Here is an 18,941-nt window from a genome sequence, read left to right on the forward strand (position 1 = left end):
CACCATGTTGGCCAGGCTAGTCTCAAACTCCTGACCTCAGGTGAGCCACCCGCCTCGGCCTCGTGAAGTGGTGGGATTACAGGTGTGAGCCACCGCGTCCGGCCTCAGCTTTTTAAATGTTTAACCATAGCACTGATACAGCTAACATTTATTGAACGCTTTGCTGGTTCCAATGACCACACTGCAGGTTTCATATGCATCTTTTCATGTGTTCACAATGGCCTTTGAGGTGCCCTTATCATTATGCCCATTTTACAGATGCACGGGCTGAGGTTGAGGCTTGTCCATCATCACGCACATGTTGCATGGCACAGCCTGTGCTCAGACTCCAAAGCCCGTGTCCTAGAGTGCTATGCCCTCCTGCGTCTCAAATTGGTGACTTCCTTTTCCCTGTTAGAGAGAAGACAGTTACATGGAAGATAAGTTCTGTTTTTGATCTCGACAATCTAATTTCACAGTTCTTTGTAAAGTACTTACAATGTGACAGTGACTATGAGAGTCAAGATAAAATGACAGAACTGAAGGAGAACTTCTCCTTTCAGAAGTTCAGGATGGGACTGGAGTAAAACAATGAGATAAGTAGGAGCTCTGGAAAAGGCACTATAAAGAGGTGGAAATAACAGTTTAGCTCAAATTGGTCTTGGAGTTTCGACAAATGTGTATTTTAAAATCCCAATGCTGTGTTCAGTCCCACTTCTCACTCACTAAAATGATAACAAAATCTTGTTTCAGAAGAAGGAAATGAAGTCCTTCAAGCTATAAATATCCTTGTTAGGGAAACTACCTGTTTGGTAAATATCCCCTGGGGAGTTTTTTGGTCAAATTTGACTCATAGATTGATTGACATTTCCACGTAATCCAGTTAAACTAGTTAATATTCTTTTCTTACTTGTAGTGGCTCAATGATGTGGAGAGTAAGGATGCACTCTGTCAAAGATATTTTAAATCAGATTTAATGTAATCTAGTCATAAGCAGCTAACTTGGTGTATGCCCAGCTATGAGCCGATATTACAGCAAATGAGTTTGCTGCTTTCTCCTTGAATTCACATTTATTTATAACATATTTTGTCTGGCTGTTCAGTGGAGAATTTTCTAGATGTTAATTGTTCACTTTGCCAAAAGACATATTAATAAATTTCAATCAATTACATGTTTATAAGGTACCCATGCTTCTCACTGTAGTCACTTATATAATACTAATTTTTGTTTCCTCTTACATAAAGTCTCAGAATTTCCAGATAAAATTCCACAGGAGATTTTTGTATATATGTTGCCTGTTTCTAATTGCCTCCTTCCAAATTAGACTAGATGAGGCACTGATCATTGAGCCATCCTGGAGTTTAGCACCACGTTAGAGTCACAGTCTCCTTTGCAGCTTCTCCTGAAAGACACCCGGCCGTCACGTCTGCATTCTATTCCCTTGTGTATTGGTGCTTCGTTAGTGCACAGACTGGATGCATGTCTTCCACACCCATCCTCAACTGTGAACTGCCAGCTGAAGTATTAGGTTTCTGTGATTCAGTCCATTCACCACTCTTCCCTCTTCCAGCGCTGATGCACTAAAGCAAAATATAACCCAGTGTATGCCTTTCGACATTTCTGTGCTGTGTTGGTGCTCTTGTGAGAATGGAGAGGTTACTTTTGAAGATGATAATATTTTTAGGTGAACATCTCAGCTAATAGAAACATGAGCTATGGGCGCGGTGGCTCATGTTTGTAATCCTAGCACTTTGGGAAGCTAAGGCCGGTGGATCACTTGAGGTCAGGAGTTCGAGACTCGCCTGGCCAAGATGGTGAAATCCAGTCTCTACTAAAAGTACAAAATTAGCTGGGCGTGGTGGCAGGCCCCTGTAATCCCAGTTACTCGGGAGGCTGAGGCAGGCAGAGAATTGCTTGAACCAGGGAGGGAAAGCTTGCAGTGAGCCGAGTTCCCACCACTGCACTCTAGCCTGGATGACGGAGCAAGACTCCATCTCAATAAATAAATAAATAAATAAATAAATAAATGAAAATAAAAAATAAATAAATAAATAAAAATAAAAAATAAATAAATTAAAAAAAAAGAAACATGAGCTAGGTCTTTAACATTCAATCGCAGAAGCAAAAAAAAGAAAAAAAGATTTACTGATAACAAACCTATTACATACATAAAAAGAGAATGCATAATTTAGAGTCAACTTGACATCGCCATCAGTTTAGCTTAGATTGCTCTGAGAACAAAACAGATGTGCTTTGTACTGAGTTTTTAAATTGTGTTGTCAAGCATTGTCAGTTTTTTAGGACAACAAAAGTTGTTCAGTTACTTTTAGGGCTCAGTGGATAATGTTCTAGTATCCTTTGCATACTATCTAGATCTTCTCTGTAATACAACAGTCACTAGCTACAGATGGCTATTTACATTACAGAATATTTAAATTAACTGAAATGGAATAAAATTAAATGATTCCTTAATTTTAATTATGGTCAGTTGCACAGGCCACATTTTAAGTGGTCAATAATCACATGAGGCTAGTGGCTACCTTATTGGACCCCGTACAATACAGAACATTTTTATCCTCTCAGAAAGTTCTGTTGTTCAGCAGTGGCCGAGATAATTAAAAGTATCTCTGAGCCGTTGGCTTTTATTAACAGTCAGCATAAGAAACTGTCATTGGTGACATATGACTCTAATTTCTGTAAAACTGCCTTTAAGAATACTGGCTCTCATTTTGTCAATGAATCCTGTGCGGAATATCCACATAGCAATTTCTCTAGCACTCAGGACTAAAAGGAAATCTGTCTTTTAGTATTAATTCTTCAGTGCTTCTTATCACAGACAATGAATTGTGTAACATTTCTCATCTTAGCATCTAGGAAGGTCAAATTCAACTTGTTTACTCTGTTGTGATGATTTGGGGGCAGGGAAGTGGGTAACTGGACCTTGTAATAGTGAAAATTCTTTTTCTCTCTGCTAAACCTAAATCCCCATCACCAAAGCAAAAGCATACTTTAGTTATTTGGCTCTTATCTTTTTGTTTTTTTTTTCAGTAGCAGCTTTTTTGGGGATATAATCCACATGCCATACAACTTACCTATCTAAAGCATGTAATTCAGTGAATTTAGCATATTTATAAAGCTTTGCATATATTACTCTAATCAATTTTAAAACACTTTCATCAGTCCCAAATAAAAACAGTTACCCATTAGCTGTCACTCATTTTTCCCTCCTCTTCCTTCCCCACTTCTCCCAGCCCTAGGAAACTACTAATCTACTTTCTGTTTCTACATGTGTACCTGTTCTGAATAGTTCATATACATAGATCATATAATATGTGGCCTTTTGTGACTTGTTGTTTTTAATCTCTATATTTATTATAATTGCCTCAACATTTTGTAGGAGTAGAAACAAACAATTTTTTAAAATTATTGAATGCCTACTGTATATGAAGTACTATGCTTCTTGCTATAGGGCAGAGGTTGGCAAATGTTTTATGTAGAGGACCAGATAGTAAATATTTTTAGTTTTGTGGGCCAAATAGTCTCTGTTGCTATTAGCGTGTTGTTATAGAGTGAAAGCAGCCATAGAAAATCTGTAAATAGAAAACCATGGCAGTGCTCCAACAAAATTTTATTTACCAAAACAGGTGACCTGCTCTAGGGATATAAAGATGAGAAAGAAAATGGTCCCTAACCAAATAAGTGTCATAATGCAAGTACACAAGGGTTCCTCACTGCAGGGCCTCTTCCTTTCTATTCTCTCTTCCTGGGCATTCTCTTGCCTGCCCCTGGCCTGGCCAGCTCCTGATTGTTCTTCGTGTTTTTCCTTCTCTCCAGGTTAGATCAGATTCTTCTTATCGGCTCAGTAGGCTTCTCCTTCATAGCATTTCCCTGAACTATTTGAAATCTTGTGTGATCAGTCATTTTAAGCCAGTTTTCTCTACTAAAATGTAAGTGTATCTAACTTTGATCACCATAGTAATCCCAGCTCCTGACCTTGTTCTTTGCACATAGCAATCACTCCAGTATTTGCTGAGTTTCTCAAATCTAAGCCACAGGGTGGAAAGTGTATGCACACAAATGAGAGCATACACAAAGCAAAGCATTGGCTTCGGTCTTCAGCTGCCTGAGTCATAGTGTGATTCTGCTTCACCAACTTGCTTATCTTCTCAGCACCTTGGTTACCACATGTATAAAATGAGCATCATAATAGTAGCTAGCTCAGAAGAATGATTAGAAGAACTACATGAAATGGGACCTGTAAACCATTGTATTAGTCCATTTTCATGCTGCTGATAAAGACATACTCGAGACTGGGTAATTTATAAAGAAAAAGAGGTTCAATGGACTCACAGTTCCACATGACTGGGGAGGCCTCACAATCATGGTGGAAGGCGAAAGGCACATCTTACATGGTGGCAGACGAGAGAATGAAAGCCAGGCAAAAGGGGAAACCCCTTATAAAATCATCACATTTCATGAGATTTACTCACTACCACAAGAACAGTCTGGGGGAGACCACCTCCATGATTCAATTATCTCCTATCGGGTCCCTTCCACAATGCATGGGAATTATGGGAGCTACAATTCAAGATGAGATTTGGGTGGTGACACAGTTAAACCATATCAACTGCTAAGCATAGAATATGTTCAGTAAAGGTCAGCTGTCATCCCAGAGGGAGTCCGAAGGCTGTGGAGGTAAAACGCATATGCAGTACAAGCAAGGCTTTGTGAAGTTCCTAGCAGCTGCCTTCAGGAGGACTTTCAGTTTAAAGGATGTTCTACCCACATTGGAGGTCAAAAGAAATTAAATTCTTGGAATTCATGGCTGGTATTACCTAAGGGTGTTCGAGTTGGAAGGTGCCTGGGAAGGATCAGGAATGCATTGATGCGATGAGCACAGAAATGGCACAGAACTAATCAAGAGGCCTGAGTTTAGTCCACCTAGTTCCTGCTGTGTGGCCCAGGTCTCACTAAATAACTTCTCTGAGCCTCAAGTTACTCGTTTTCAAAGTGTTAATGAAACTAGCTGCCACATCTCCAATGAGAAAATGCAAGGGAAAGGACCGTGTATACTATAAAACACTATCTATGCCAGTCTCATTCTTTTAAAATCCTGCGGAGTATTCCATAGTGTAAATATACCACAACTTACCTAGGATTTTCTGTATCAATGAACATTGCGATTTTTGCTATTTCAATAATTATATCTTTAAAGCTTTGCCTTGTCTCATATTTAGTTCATTGGTATAAATATATTATGCTAACAATAATAAGCATGAAAAAAACTTCAAAATTTTTAACTCCATGAGGAAAACTAAATAAGGTAAAAGAAATTAAACTAAAGAAATTATGACAATAAAAAGTTTTGAAGATTTCAGGTTTTTTAAAATGTTAGTCATAATCAAGAAAAAAACAAAGTTGCCTATAATGATGGATTCATAACCAATGTATTTCTTTAATCACAGCTCAAATATTTTCATTTCTGATTACTAAAAATAATATATTAATATAAGAAGAATGATCGTTTTATAAAAGAATTCACAGTGTAATATCTTTAAGTACTATGTTTTCTAGAACTTATTTCTTATATAAAATACGATTTTCTTTAATTTTTTTTTTTTTTTTTTTTTGATGGGGTTTTTTTGTTACCTAAGCTATAGTGCACTGGTGCCATAATGGCTCACTGCAGCCTCAACCTCCTGGGCTCAAGCAGTCTTCCCCCCACCTCAGTACCTGGGACTACAGATGCATGCCACTGTGCCTGGATAATCTTTTGATTTTTTTTTTTTTTTTTTTTTTTTGAGATAAGGTGTCACTTTGTCGCCCAGGCTGGCAGGTATATTTCCTTGTTTTTGTTTTTTTGTTTTTTTTTTTCTTGAGATGGAGTCTCGCTGTGTCTCCCAGGCTGGAGTGCAGTGGCACAATCTCAGCTCACTGTAAGCTCCGCCTCCCGGGTTCCCACCATTCTCCTGCCTCAGCCTCCCCAGTAGCTGGGACTACAGGCACCCGCCACCGTGCCCGGCTAATTTTTTTGTATTTTTAGTAGAGACAGGTTTTCACCGTGTTAACCAGGATGGTCTCTATCTCCAGACCTCGTGATCCGCCCACTTCGGCCTCCCAAAGTGCTGGGATTACAGGCGTGAGCCATCAGTGTATTTCTTTTATAAAGAAAATGTGTTTCCTCTAGTGTTCTGTTAGAAAAACAATCAACTCACATGACCAGAACCAAATGCTTTGTTTTATTTTAGTTACAAATCATCATGTAGTCCTTTTTGGAAAGAACTTAGCAAATTTTCATTATTTATTTAATATTTATTATTTATTTGTGTGTAGTTTTTAATCCCCAAAAGGATTTAAAGCATCCAGCATTAGTCATATTTTATTAAATTATAGGAATTAATGATTTGGGGACTTATTTTCTTTAAAAGTATAAATTATTAAATTATCATATGCTTAGTGCAGAAAGTTTGGAAACTCAAAATTCATAAAAGAAAAAGAGTTACCTGAAGTCCCCCCAAGCAAATGAATTGTTATTTTTTTAATTTTCTTAAAATGAAGATGTTATTTTTCTCATCTTACATCATTTTTAAAGCACAAAAGTTTTGCATATGTAAGGGAGAATAATATTTCTTCATTATTTTTCCTGCCCAAAGAGTCTACCCAAAGATAAAGAGCATGTACTTTCCCACCTTCCCAAACAACTCCTAAAACTCTTGCATACACTACCGAGCTGGCATAGTGAACCCAAAAAAGAAGGAAGTTATTCCTTTTGCTACTGCCATTTGCTGTGCTTGTGGACATTTTGTTTGTTTGCAATGCGATGATTTGTTTTCCTTAAATAGCCTTCCCCGCATAGCAAACTGCCCGCAAGAAAAGTTGACTGTCCTTACAGAACAGCAGAGTGCCTGCAGCCAACGTTGTTTTTGCTGTCCTTTCTTTAGACCTGTAGCTTCCTCCTCCTTACAGATTACACTGAGCTTTTTCCCCTTCTTACACTCGTGGCCTACATTCCAGGAGATCAAGCCTGGCACATGTTAATGAATGTAGGTTTTATTTAGAAACATGACCACTTGTCACTGCCCAGTGTCATATTATCGGGCAGAGACTACCAACATTTGTCTAGAGTGAACATTTTCATACTTCTATACACAGACAAGGGGAAACTTTCATCCCCACGCAGGATATAGCCTTTTGCTCTGCAGAGTCTAACTTTTGCAAGTGGAAGCTTCATGGTGGTGGCAGAGGACCTGCGTGCTCTGAGGATGGCAGAGGACGGCTGTGTGGACGCAGATCTCCCAGATTGTAACTGCGATGTCACAAGGCAGGCATCTTCTTGAGTTTCTTCCATTGTACATAGCTTTCATGTTACGTGGGGTTTGTAGGATAGATGCTGGAAGCTTTAATCCAGAGCTGTTTTTGCCAATGTTACATGAAGAGGATTGGTGTTGGGAGATAGCTGGCCATGTGGACTCCCAAGAGTTATTTGTTGGTTTGTTTTCTAGTACCTCTACTGGGCATGCAGAGCTGGATGAAAAGGTTAATGGACTTTATTATGACTCGGTATTCCAGTTGTCTCTGGAGCGTATGCGTCATACAAGGAGTATGGCTAGAGTAGAGAAGCTGAGACACAGGAAAGCGATCCAGAAAAAGACTCAGTTAGTCCATCATCTGCTATTTAAAGGATGGGCTTCTGATGAAACTGAAATTTAGCCTTAGCTGGTTCACAGCTTTGTAGTTGAAAGCTTTCCTTTCATTAAATAAAAATATTTCAGGGCTCTAGAAAATGTTGTGTGTTTGAGAAAGTTGCTTTTGTTTGTGCTTGTCAGTAAGTTTTAGTCGCTAATATAAAGCTTATAAAATATATGTGCAAAGTATACAGATTAATGTCTAAAATAGTAATTTAGCACATTATGCAAATGTTTAGTTCATTTTTTTTTAGTTAGAATAAAAATGTGACAGGAATTTTTATTTTTAACTTTTTAAAAATATTTTCCTTTTTCTGTATCATCCCTCAGATACATTTCTACAAATAAATAGGATTTACCCAATGGTAATTTTTGTTCTATTATATTTAGAATTTGAACTTTTTGTTTTGTTTTGGGTTACGGATATACTAAATTACTGTGAAGGAAAGTTGTGAAATATAGATACAATATATATAGATTTATAAGTATATGTGTGTAGGTACGTATATACGTATATATATACGTATATATATGTGTGTTTGTATATACATGTTTCCGTGTTAAGAAGCTGGATATTTGCATTTCATAGTAGAATCCTTCTCAAGAAAGGTCAAGTGCCTGGACTGTGAAAGAACCATAAGCTGCGGGGACTTACAGATTTATCAAGCTGCTAAACTTACCCAGACATGTGACGTCTGCAAGTGTCTAATTTGAATGATAATCCTGGATGTTTACCAAAAGGAATGTTGCTCAGACTCCTCACGATGATAGATAAATAAAAATACTGTGACACTTTACCCAAAAATTATCTTTAAAGAAATAATGGAAAGAAACATGGGACATTTCTCCTAAAAAAAAAAAAGGGTGATCCCTGTCCTGCAAATAAATATCAAGTTTAATAAGCCAAGGCTTATGAATCCTACTATCCATGCCCTCCAGGCTCACATCTGCTCCCCCAGCACAGATGCACACTGCATTTTGCTATTTGTAGTAAAATACACTGTTTTAAAAAATGAAAAAGAACGGTTTAAATGTTCACCCCCATTGACTTTAGCAAATTTACACATTTGTTTGAAAGAGGAACTTGTCCCTAATGGACTACATGAACACACATTTCCATGTCATGATGCCCTTGACATATTGCATACTAACCGCTCTGACTTGGAACTCATTCAGTATTACAAAAGTTATCCCGTAATTTATTTTTCTAATGTAGATGGTCCTATGAAACAGTGTTTACTTGCATCCTTTTGTGCTTTGGATCTTTTGATCATATTTGTAAGTGAGTTTTGAACCAAGAAAATGAATAAATTTTAGTACTTGACAAATAGAGCATTGGCAAATGTTGAACCTAGAAGTAAAATTTAATACACACTTAATATCAGATAAAAATTTTTAAATGAAAACATGTTAATTAAATAAACACAATTCGCTTAGAATATTCATTATTAATGTTTAGCAACCATTTAAACAGTACCCGATTTAGTGCAAAGCACTGAGTTTAGCATGCCCAGGGTAGGGAAATAGCCAAATATGGAAATTCACATTTCCAGCTTTCCAAGGAACTTACCATGGAGGAGACCAATTAATGCATAAATAATACCAGGGAACTAAAATAAGGAAGGGAGGAAACAAGCACTCCAACCTCTAGTAAAACCCTAACGACATTACCATCCCCAAGCCTAGTAAGTGTTCAGATCCTACGAAATCTGAAGACAAGAAGCTGGTCATGTAGGAGAGGCTGCTGAAAAGACGTTCCTACAGAAGTAAAAGCAGGACAGACCTCTCTGTTCTGTGTGCCATTCTTCAGGCCTGTTCCAGTGGGTTTATTGATGGTAAAGTCTTCTTTCAGTCTGGGGCACTGTGGCCAGAGCCGTGTAAAATTCCATGTCCGTGCTGTGGTTGGTCAAACGTACTTCACAAGCTTTGTACCCAGTAGCCATAATAAAACTGTCATTCACTGACTGATGCCCAGATGAATTTTGTCTTAGCCATGAGAGAAATGTGAGTGAGTTGTATGTAAAAGTTCTTGGAAATAGTGTTCAAGGCCAATGCCTTGAAGTGTCTGGGGGACAGTGTACAATTTGTATTTACAAAGCTAATTGGGGAAATCTTATCTCAAGTGGAATTTTAAGTCATAATAAACAATGCAACATATTTTCATTTTCTACCAATAGAATATATTGTGAAATATGAACATAATTTTTTAAATACACATTTTTTTAAAGAATAAAAGGTAATGCTCCTAAGAGGGTTTTTACAAACTGAAAATGTCATTCAAATAGAAGTGTTATTAATTACAATTATTGAAATATAGATATTACTAACAGCTGACCATAGTGAAAATCCTTTAAGAGCATTCATATGACAGTGCTTTGAGGAAAAATGACAAAGAGGAAAAGCGATCATGTTGTCAAATGACTACATTTGCACTTGAGAGAGAAACATTGATTTATTGAAACTGAAACAGAAGTGATGATATCATTTTTAAACAACTAAAAATACATCAAAATGTTCAAAATACTTTGATTATGAGACATTTTCTTCAGAACAGTGTGTCTTGATCAGAGAAACATATCAGAACCATCTGGAGATGGTGGCTGGTAGTTGGCGCCTGTGGTTTGAAAGCACCCTCCGCTGATTGTGTGACAATCCCAGCTTGAGAATCACTTCTTTAAAAGCCTGGAAGTAATGTGGGGGTGGGGAAGGGGGAGCGAATATCTCATGACTGTAAGTGTAAGTTGTCAGTCTTTGAGAACATTCTATTGCAGATCCCTGCCTTTAAATGTATCACAAACCTAGAGTTTTACAAGTCATGTTGCTCTTGACATATTTTCAAGAAGATAGATACCTCTTCAGTTGAGCCAAGATGACACCCTAACAGCTTGAAGTATTTTGCTCATCTGCTGTTTACCTCTGTTATGAGCAGTGCCAATTAGGTGGCCACGTTTCCTGAACCAAGAGGCGAGACTTATAGTCTAAAGGCAGCAGCAATTTTTAAATAAGGGCACTAATAGATCATTGATCGTATGCTTATTATCACCATGACCTTTCTCTTTAGAGCAATCTGTGTACACTCAGCCATGTCAGGCTCTTAACAGGGACTCAATAATTGATTTTTGCTCTAAGTAGGTAGTAATGGAGTTGAGAAATACTACCTGTGTTCCTCCCAAACTTGTGATCACACCCTGCTCACACCGGGAAAACTGTGTTCAAAACTAATTTATCTGTGCGCCTGTGCCCTGGACCCCTGCCTCCTCTGCATCCTTGCTCCATTGTCTGTATTCACCTCTAATTTCTATCCTCCTTTTTCTTCTGTCTTTGGCTTCTTCCACATGAGTTTCTAACTCTCTGCCTAAAAAGATTGTTAAAGCCCAGTGTTCTCCTCTGCACACGAGGGAAACATGAGTGGGCCTCTCGCTGAAGCGGGACGTTCCCCCTTCTCTGCCCACAGGGTGAAGAAGCTGAAGGAGACCCTGGTGGCCGTGCAGCAGCTCGATAAGAACATGAGCAGCCTGAGGACCTGGCTCGCTCACATTGAGTCAGAGCTGGCCAAGCCAATAGTCTACGATTCCTGTAACTCGGAAGAAATACAGAGAAAGCTTAATGAGCAGCAGGTAAGACTTAAAATTGAAATGGAATTAATAAGCCATGGAATAGCTGTCCTCCTGGCCAGGATGATGGGGTGGGCATGAGATGGTGCCTGGGGATGGAAGGTCAAGAGGGAGCTAGGCAGGACTGGTGAGGAAGGGGGCTTTGCCTAGGCAGGCGATTGAGGCCAAAAGGTTTCATGTGACTGCAGAGTTCAGCCTTACAAAGATGCTTGTGCCATTGTACAGTTAGTGTCATCCATCCACCAAGAAGCCTTCTAAGATGGTAAGTAAGGTTGAGCTGCAATTATGTATCTAAAATAGTACTAACAGATTGACTTACTTATTTGAGAGTCACTAGACCTAGCCCACTACCATATACTTAGAAAAGAGTGAAAGGAGCACCACTCATTTTTTGTCCTGTGTATAGTGTTTGGGGAAAGATTACAAGGCATACTTAGAATTTTTCAAGTTGAAAAAATTTTGTTTTGCAAAAAGGATTACATGACCTGCAGATCGCACATTGTAATTCCACCTTCATGTGTGTAGCAAAGACAGAACATCTCACTGGCAGTGTACAACCCAACAAAGCAAAAAGGGATGATCCGGGAAAATGTATACAGAAGAAATTTTCACCTCCCATTCCCTCCTTCATTTATTTTTTTCTTTTTCTTTTCTGTTTTTTTTGGGGCGGCGGTGGGGACAGAGTCTCACTCTGTTGCCCAAGCTGGAGTGTAGTAGTGTGATCTCAGCTCACTGCAACCTCCACCTCCCAGGTTCAAGTGATTCTCATGCCTCAGCTTCCCAAGTAGCTGGGATTACAGGCATGCACCACCATGCCTGGCTAATTTTTGTATTTTTAGTAGAGATGGGGTTTTGCCATGATGACCAAGCTAGTCTCAAACTCCTGACCTCGAGTGATCTGCCCACCCTCGGCCTCCCAAAGTGCTGGGATTACAGGCATGAGCCACTGTGCCGGGCCCCCTCGTTTATTCTTACTAAGTGTATCAGACTCCAGTTGCCAGTAGCAAACACTGTAAATTCCCCACTAGAGATATCGTTACTCCGTGCCTTTAGATTGCTTTGACTATTCTATCCACACTCTGGTTCTCTCCATTATATTTAGGCCGTTGCAGCAAAGTTGCTTAATTTTAAAGTGCTATAAAATGTAAATACCTCCTGTTTTTAAAATCTTATAGTTTATGTACTTACTTCATTTTACAGACTATTTTAGCCAATGAAATAGGTGTTAAAATACAGTTTTGGGTGTTGAGAGTTTTTTTAATATTAAAATTATCATTAAAATTTTTTTCTTTCTAATGAATACATAATAATTGTACATCTGTGGGGTACAATGTGATGCTTCAATGCATATTTGCATAGTGTAACAATCAAACAAACTGAGGTAATTTGATGACCATATCCATCACTTTAAACATTTATCGTTTCTTTGTAGTAACAATACTCAAAATCTTCTCTTCTAGCTATCTTGAAATGTACACTATATTCCATTGCTTTCAAAAAACTTGTTAGCAAGATATTTTTCAATTTTTATGAAATTAAAGTTTTCTGATGGGTGGTGATGTTTGAGATTCTGATGATTGAATTGTAGGGATCCTGATTGGCGTCCAGCTTCCCAGATTCTTCCAGAGAACATGGTAATGATGTGTACAGTGATGAGTTAAAATGTAAATGGCCGGTATTGTAATTTCACAAGTGTATGAAAATCAACAAAATATCTAGTTAAATATGGCAAATTGATCATATGGATTTATAGCCCCACCTACTACTAAAACCCCAATAAAATGATAGTAGAGAGGGAAAAAGGTTAAAACCACAATGGCAGAGAGAACAGGAGAGAAAATGGTAGCGATGACAGACATCCAACATAATTTTGTAAGATAGAAAGTGGATAGATCAGTGATGGTGTTAACAGAATGGAGGATGGAGAAAGTGGATTCATGCCACAGAGTTCCAGGAAGGCTCGGAAAGTGGAGATCAGGTGAAGCTGAAAGTAGAGTTGCCTGTTGAGCTGTAAAATGGAAGAGTACTTGAAAATCTGAATAAGGTGTGCTGAGACTGGCAGATTCCTCCTAAGCCCAGCCAGCCAGGGAACTCTGCTTCCTTTACTCAGGCAGAAGACCAGATGATTACTCTCTGGAGAAGGCAAACCAGAAGGACTCTGGGTTTGGGGATGAGGACACCATGGAGGCTAGAGTCACTATGTTAAAAATGGGGAGATGATGTGAATGGCTCAGTACCAAATGGTCGGGCTCCCATCCCGCTTCCCCAGCTTGGCTCCCACTATGTCAGTACCCAGGCTCCCACCCTAGCCAGGAGATTGGAGCATCCTTTCTGGAGAACTGACCAGACAAGAGAAAAGTACCTTCAATTAGTGATACTTAAGATAACCCAGCAAAAGGCCAGACCCCTGCCTGACTCTCCACGGGGAAGCCTCCCGATTGACATACTTTAGGTGCATACGCAGCTTCTACAGCTGACTCATTCTTGAACATGTGTGGGTAGGCAAGAATCCTCACCGCTTAAGAAAGCTTCTACCATTAAGAAAAGACCAAAATAAACAGAGGGAAATAAAGAAAGGCGCAATCAGAGGAAACACGTTGTAGAGAGAGGAAGAAAATGTAAACAAAACAAAACAAACAAACTCACAGAAATGAGACGTTTTGCATTCATAAAATGAAAGGCTGCCATTTTTCTTTAAAAAAGAGCTTTCAGAATGGAGACTGTCTTCCACAAAGTAAAACAGAAAGATTAATATATGAAAAATAGGAGAGAAATATAGACATAAACATAATAAAATTAACAATAATGCAAGAGTTTCAAAGTCCAATTCAATCATTTTGTAAAAGTCCCCCCTAAAAAAAATAAAGAAAATGGAGAGGAGAAAATTACCATAGTAGTAATGTAATATATAAAATATTATTAAATAATATATGTTTATTATTAAATAAATAATGTAATGTAATAAAATATATTCTATATATTATTAAGTATGTATTTATATCTTTCATTACATTACTACTATGTTAATTTTCTCCTCTCCATTTTCTTTATTCTTTTTTGGGGAGACTTCTATAAAATAACTGAATTGGATTTTGAAACTCTTGCATTATTGTTAATTTTATTATGTTTATGTCTATATTTCTTTGCTATTTTTCATATATTTATCTTTTTGTCTACTTTGTGGAAGATTACACATATATGTGTACACACATTACACATATGTGTGTATGTATATATATTCATATATATATCTAAAATGAAAAACATGCATTTGCAGATTATAAGGGCCATATGAGTACCCAGGAAAATGTAAAACAAAGCAAAGCCACACTGTAAAACTGCAGACCACAAGGAATAAGGAGATCCTAAAGGTTTCCAGGATGAAATAAAATCTGGCTTCTCCGAAACAATACTGGAAGCTAGAAGACAATGGCTCTGCCCACAGAAAGCTGAGAAAAATTCTTTATAATTTAGAATTTTATATCCTACCACTTAATATCTAAAAATTTTACCTCCTATGTACCCATTTGCAGGAAGCTAATGAAAGGTATGCTACATACACAAAAGTGAGAGGAAACTACACTTCATACTTGCTACACATGCTGCATGCTACTGTGTTGCATATGCTGCATATGCTACCTGCACTAAAGCAAGAGGGGAAATGCTATTCAACTCAGGAGAAAGAAAAAGGGAATTCCCAGATTGAAGGAGCAGGAAAGTCCCTGGTGACAGCTGTACTGCAGCCAAGCCAGCACCTGTCCAGATGGGAGCAGGGGCTCTGGGTGCTCTAGGAGGGATGTTGCCAGGAGGAGCCAGGAGGGGCTAGAGTATCTGATGGGCTTAACCACTCTGGAAGGAGTTTTATTAGTTCTATAAGAGAGATAATAGAAGCAAGCATTATAAATTTGAGAGAAAGAGAGGATTGTAAAATCCAGGAAAAATGACTTATCAGGAGATCGAGACCATCCTGGCCAACATGGTGAAACCCTGTCTCTGCTAAAAATACAAAAATTAGCTGGGCATGGTGGTGCGTGCCTGTAATCCCAGCTACTCAGGAGGCTGAGGCAGGAGAATAACTTGAACCAGGGAGTCGGAGGTTGCAGTGAGCTGAGATCATGCCACTGCACTCCAGCCTGGTGACAGACTGAGACTTTGTCTAAAAAAAAAGAAAAGAAAAAAGAAAAGAAACATAGCCGTAGCATATTTTGTTCCTCAAATGTGAACAATATTAAATAACCATCATCATGAGAACAGTGATTATTACCCTAGCTCTAAGTTGTACTGTAACAGTCATTAGAGTTCAGTCAGCCATGTAGAAGTTTATTTCTTCCCTACTAAAGAAGAATTCATAAAGTAATTACTAAAATGGACAAATCAAGCAGTAGCTATGTTACTTAGAAATAGAGAAGTTATATATTACTGAGAAATACAGAAATAGGTCGAATGTGGTGACTCACCCCTATAATTCTAATACTGTGGGAGGCCAAGGCAGAAGGATCACTTGAAGCCAGAAATTCGAGGCTGCAGTGAGCCATAATCACACCCCCGTACTCCAGCCTGGGTGACAGAGTAAGACCCTGTCTCGAAAAATGAAAAAGTGTAGAAGTAATACCAGAAGAAAGAGCCACAAGAGATGGAAATGGTTGCTGCTGAACAGGTGGACTCCGGGGTGGAAAGCACTGCTTTATTCAGAACCTGCTAGTAGTTTTTTACTTTTTACTACATTAAATATGCACATATAGCTTTTTAATTAAATTTTAAATTAAAACTTTAAAAAAATCTTGTACACCAGTGGTTAAAAGTAAACTTTCTGGGTTCAGATCTTGGCCTCACTGCATTCTCATATGATCTGATTTATAGAGCCCTGATTTATAGAATGCCAATCATCAGAGTACGCACCACACAGTGTGATTATACAAATTACTAAAAAGAAGCACTGAGCACAGTGCTTACCTAACACAAAGTCAGGGCTTGATAAATTTTATTTTAATCATGTCATAGTTACTACAGTTTCCTTTGTGGAAAATTTTTAAGAATCATTCTGTCTCTACTAAAAACATAAAAATTAGCTGGGCATGGTGGTGTGCGCCTGTAGTCCCAGCTACTCAGGAGGCTGAGGCAGGAGAATTGCTTGAACCTGGGAGGGGGAGGTTGCAGTGAGTCGAGATTGCGCCACTGCACTCCAGTATGCTGACAGAGCGAGACTCTGTCTCAAAAAACGAAGTTAAAGCTGAGCCTGAAACTTATTTGTCTTAGGGTACTTATGTATGATTATAAATCCCCTCAAATCTTAGGGTTGCCATTTCACATATTGATTTTAACAAAAACTTTTGAGTATTTAGGGAAAATGAAATAAAAATGCTAAATTTCTTAAATGCATGGTTTATTATCCTTCCAAATGTATATCCTTGCACAAAATGTACTTTAAGACCTCAAATGTATTTGGTAATCTCATTTACAGAATCATTTGTCTTTGTGTTTATCTTTAGGCAAATACTAAGTTTAATTTTTATATTACTTTATTTTATATTTTTAGAACAGCAATTCATGTGACATACTCTTTCACATAAGTGAAGGAGGTTATGTTAGAGATTTGAAAGGACTGTTTATAAAAATATAAATATTTTAGTAGAATTTATCATCTAGTGTCTAGTTTATAAAATCTCCAAAATGAATTAAAAGCACTGTTAGACATTTGACAATAGCTAGTGTGTTCGTACATGTTGTCAAGGGAAAAAAATAAGAGGAAGAGCAACACAAGAATTTAAATCCCAGGTATCTCCGTCAATTGAGGAATTTTTAGAGCAAGAGAAAAGCTAAGCAAATTCAAGAACTTCCTGATGAAAGAAAAGGAAAACACACTAAAGACATTGATGAATATCGCAAACAAAAAATTATGCTGGTAGAGCTCACTTTTAATAATGGAACTTACTTGGAGTAAATGGAGTTAAAAGTTCAGTAGAGAAAACAACGTACAATTTGGATTTACATTTTATACAGTTAAAATGAAGATTTCACGCTGCGGGACTCCAGGGAAATCCAGTGTTTGTTTTTATCAGAAAACATTTTACTTCTATCCTACATTAAAAATTGCTCTACGCCAGGCGCAGTGGCTCACACCTGTAATCCCAGCACTTTGGGAGGCCGAGGCAGGCGGATCACAAGGTCAGGAGTTCCAGACCAGCCTGGCCAACATGGTGAAACCCCATCTCTACTAAAAATACAAAAATTAGCCAGGCATGGTGGTGGGTGCCTGTAGTCCCAGCTACTTGGGAGGCTGAGGCAGGAGAATCAAGAGGAGAATCAGACAGGAGGTTGTAGTGAGCCAAGATCGTGTCACTGCACTCCAGCCTGGTGACACAGTGAGACTCCATCTCAAAAAAAAAAAAAAAGTTGTTCTCTGAGGAAGCTGCTGATGTCATGCATGATATAGTCCCTTAAATAGTATTTGTACATATTTGTGGGGTCCATATGATATTTTGTTACATGCATAGACTGTGTAATGATCAAGTCAGGGCATTTGGAGTATCTGTCACCTCTGGTATTTATTATTTCTATGTATTGGGAACATTTCAGTTTCTCTCTTCTAGCTGTTTTGAAATATGCAGTACATTGTTGTTAACTATAGTTGTTCTACTCTATCAAACATTAAAACTTATTCCCCCTAACTGTATGTTTGTATCTATTGACCAACCTCGCTTCATGGCCCCAAAACACTCTTCCCAGCCTCTGCTATCTGGCGTTCTACTCTCACCCTGCATGAGATCAACTTTTTTAGCTCCCACATGCAAGTGAGAATGTGTCATATTTGTGTTTTTGTACCTGGCTTATTTCACGTAACATAATGACCTCCAGTTCCATCCATGTTGCTGCAAACAACGTAATTTCATTTTTTTATGACCGAATAATATTCCATTGTGTGTGTGTATATATATATATACACACATATATGTATATATATATGTGTCACTTTTTGTTTGTCCATTAATAACCATGTTAACTTTTAATGATGGTGGAATTAACTGTTTAAAAAAGAATGCAAATCGACTGGGTGTGGCGACTCACACTGTAATCCCAGCACTTTGGAAGGCCTAGGTGGGCGTATCACCTGAGGTCAGGAGTTCAAGACCAACCTGGCCAACATGGTAAAACCCTGTCTCTACAAAACTACAAAAATTAGCCAGGCATGATGGCAGGTACCTGTAATCCCAGCCACCTGGGAGACTGAGGCAGGAAAATCGCTTGAACCTGGGAAGCAGAAGTTGCCATGTTGCCATGAACTGAGATTGTGCCATTGCTCTCCAGTCCGGGTGACAGAATGAGACTCCATCTGAAAAAAAATAAAAACTAAAAAAAAGAATGTAAATCTTTGGATCTTAAAACCCAGTTCTTGAGTGCCAGCTCTAGCACGTGCAGATATACAGGCCCTCGATATCTATGTTTCTACGTTGGTGGATTCCACCAACCGTAGATCAAAAGTATTTGGGGAAAAAATTGGATCTGCATTGAATATGTACAGACTTTTTATTCTTGTCATGATTCCCTAAACAGTGCAGTATAAGAACTATTTCTATAGCATTTACATTGTATTAGGTATTATAAGTAATCTCAAGATGATTTAATGTGTATGGAAGGACGTGCATAGGAGGTATGCAAATACTA

The 18,941-nt window shown here is 38.2% G+C and overlaps 1 protein-coding gene across 4 annotated transcripts in view; it reads left to right on the forward strand.

Annotated features, from left to right (window-relative positions):
• SYNE1 (spectrin repeat containing nuclear envelope protein 1) overlaps window positions 1-18,941 on the forward strand; it is a 528,817-nt gene that overhangs the window by 474,988 nt on the left and 34,888 nt on the right. For 3 of the 4 annotated variants that reach the window (XM_025384518.1, XM_025384520.1, XM_025384522.1), the window contains one exon: window positions 11,120-11,282. In XM_025384518.1, coding sequence (XP_025240303.1) covers window positions 11,120-11,282 — 163 coding nt within the window. Of the gene's footprint in view, window positions 1-7,123; window positions 7,302-11,119; window positions 11,283-18,941 lie in introns of those variants that run through there. The other variant, XM_025384521.1, reaches the window with a different exon arrangement.

This window comes from Theropithecus gelada, chromosome 4, assembly GCF_003255815.1.
Source record: "Theropithecus gelada isolate Dixy chromosome 4, Tgel_1.0, whole genome shotgun sequence".
NCBI classification, from domain to species: domain Eukaryota; kingdom Metazoa; phylum Chordata; class Mammalia; order Primates; family Cercopithecidae; genus Theropithecus; species Theropithecus gelada.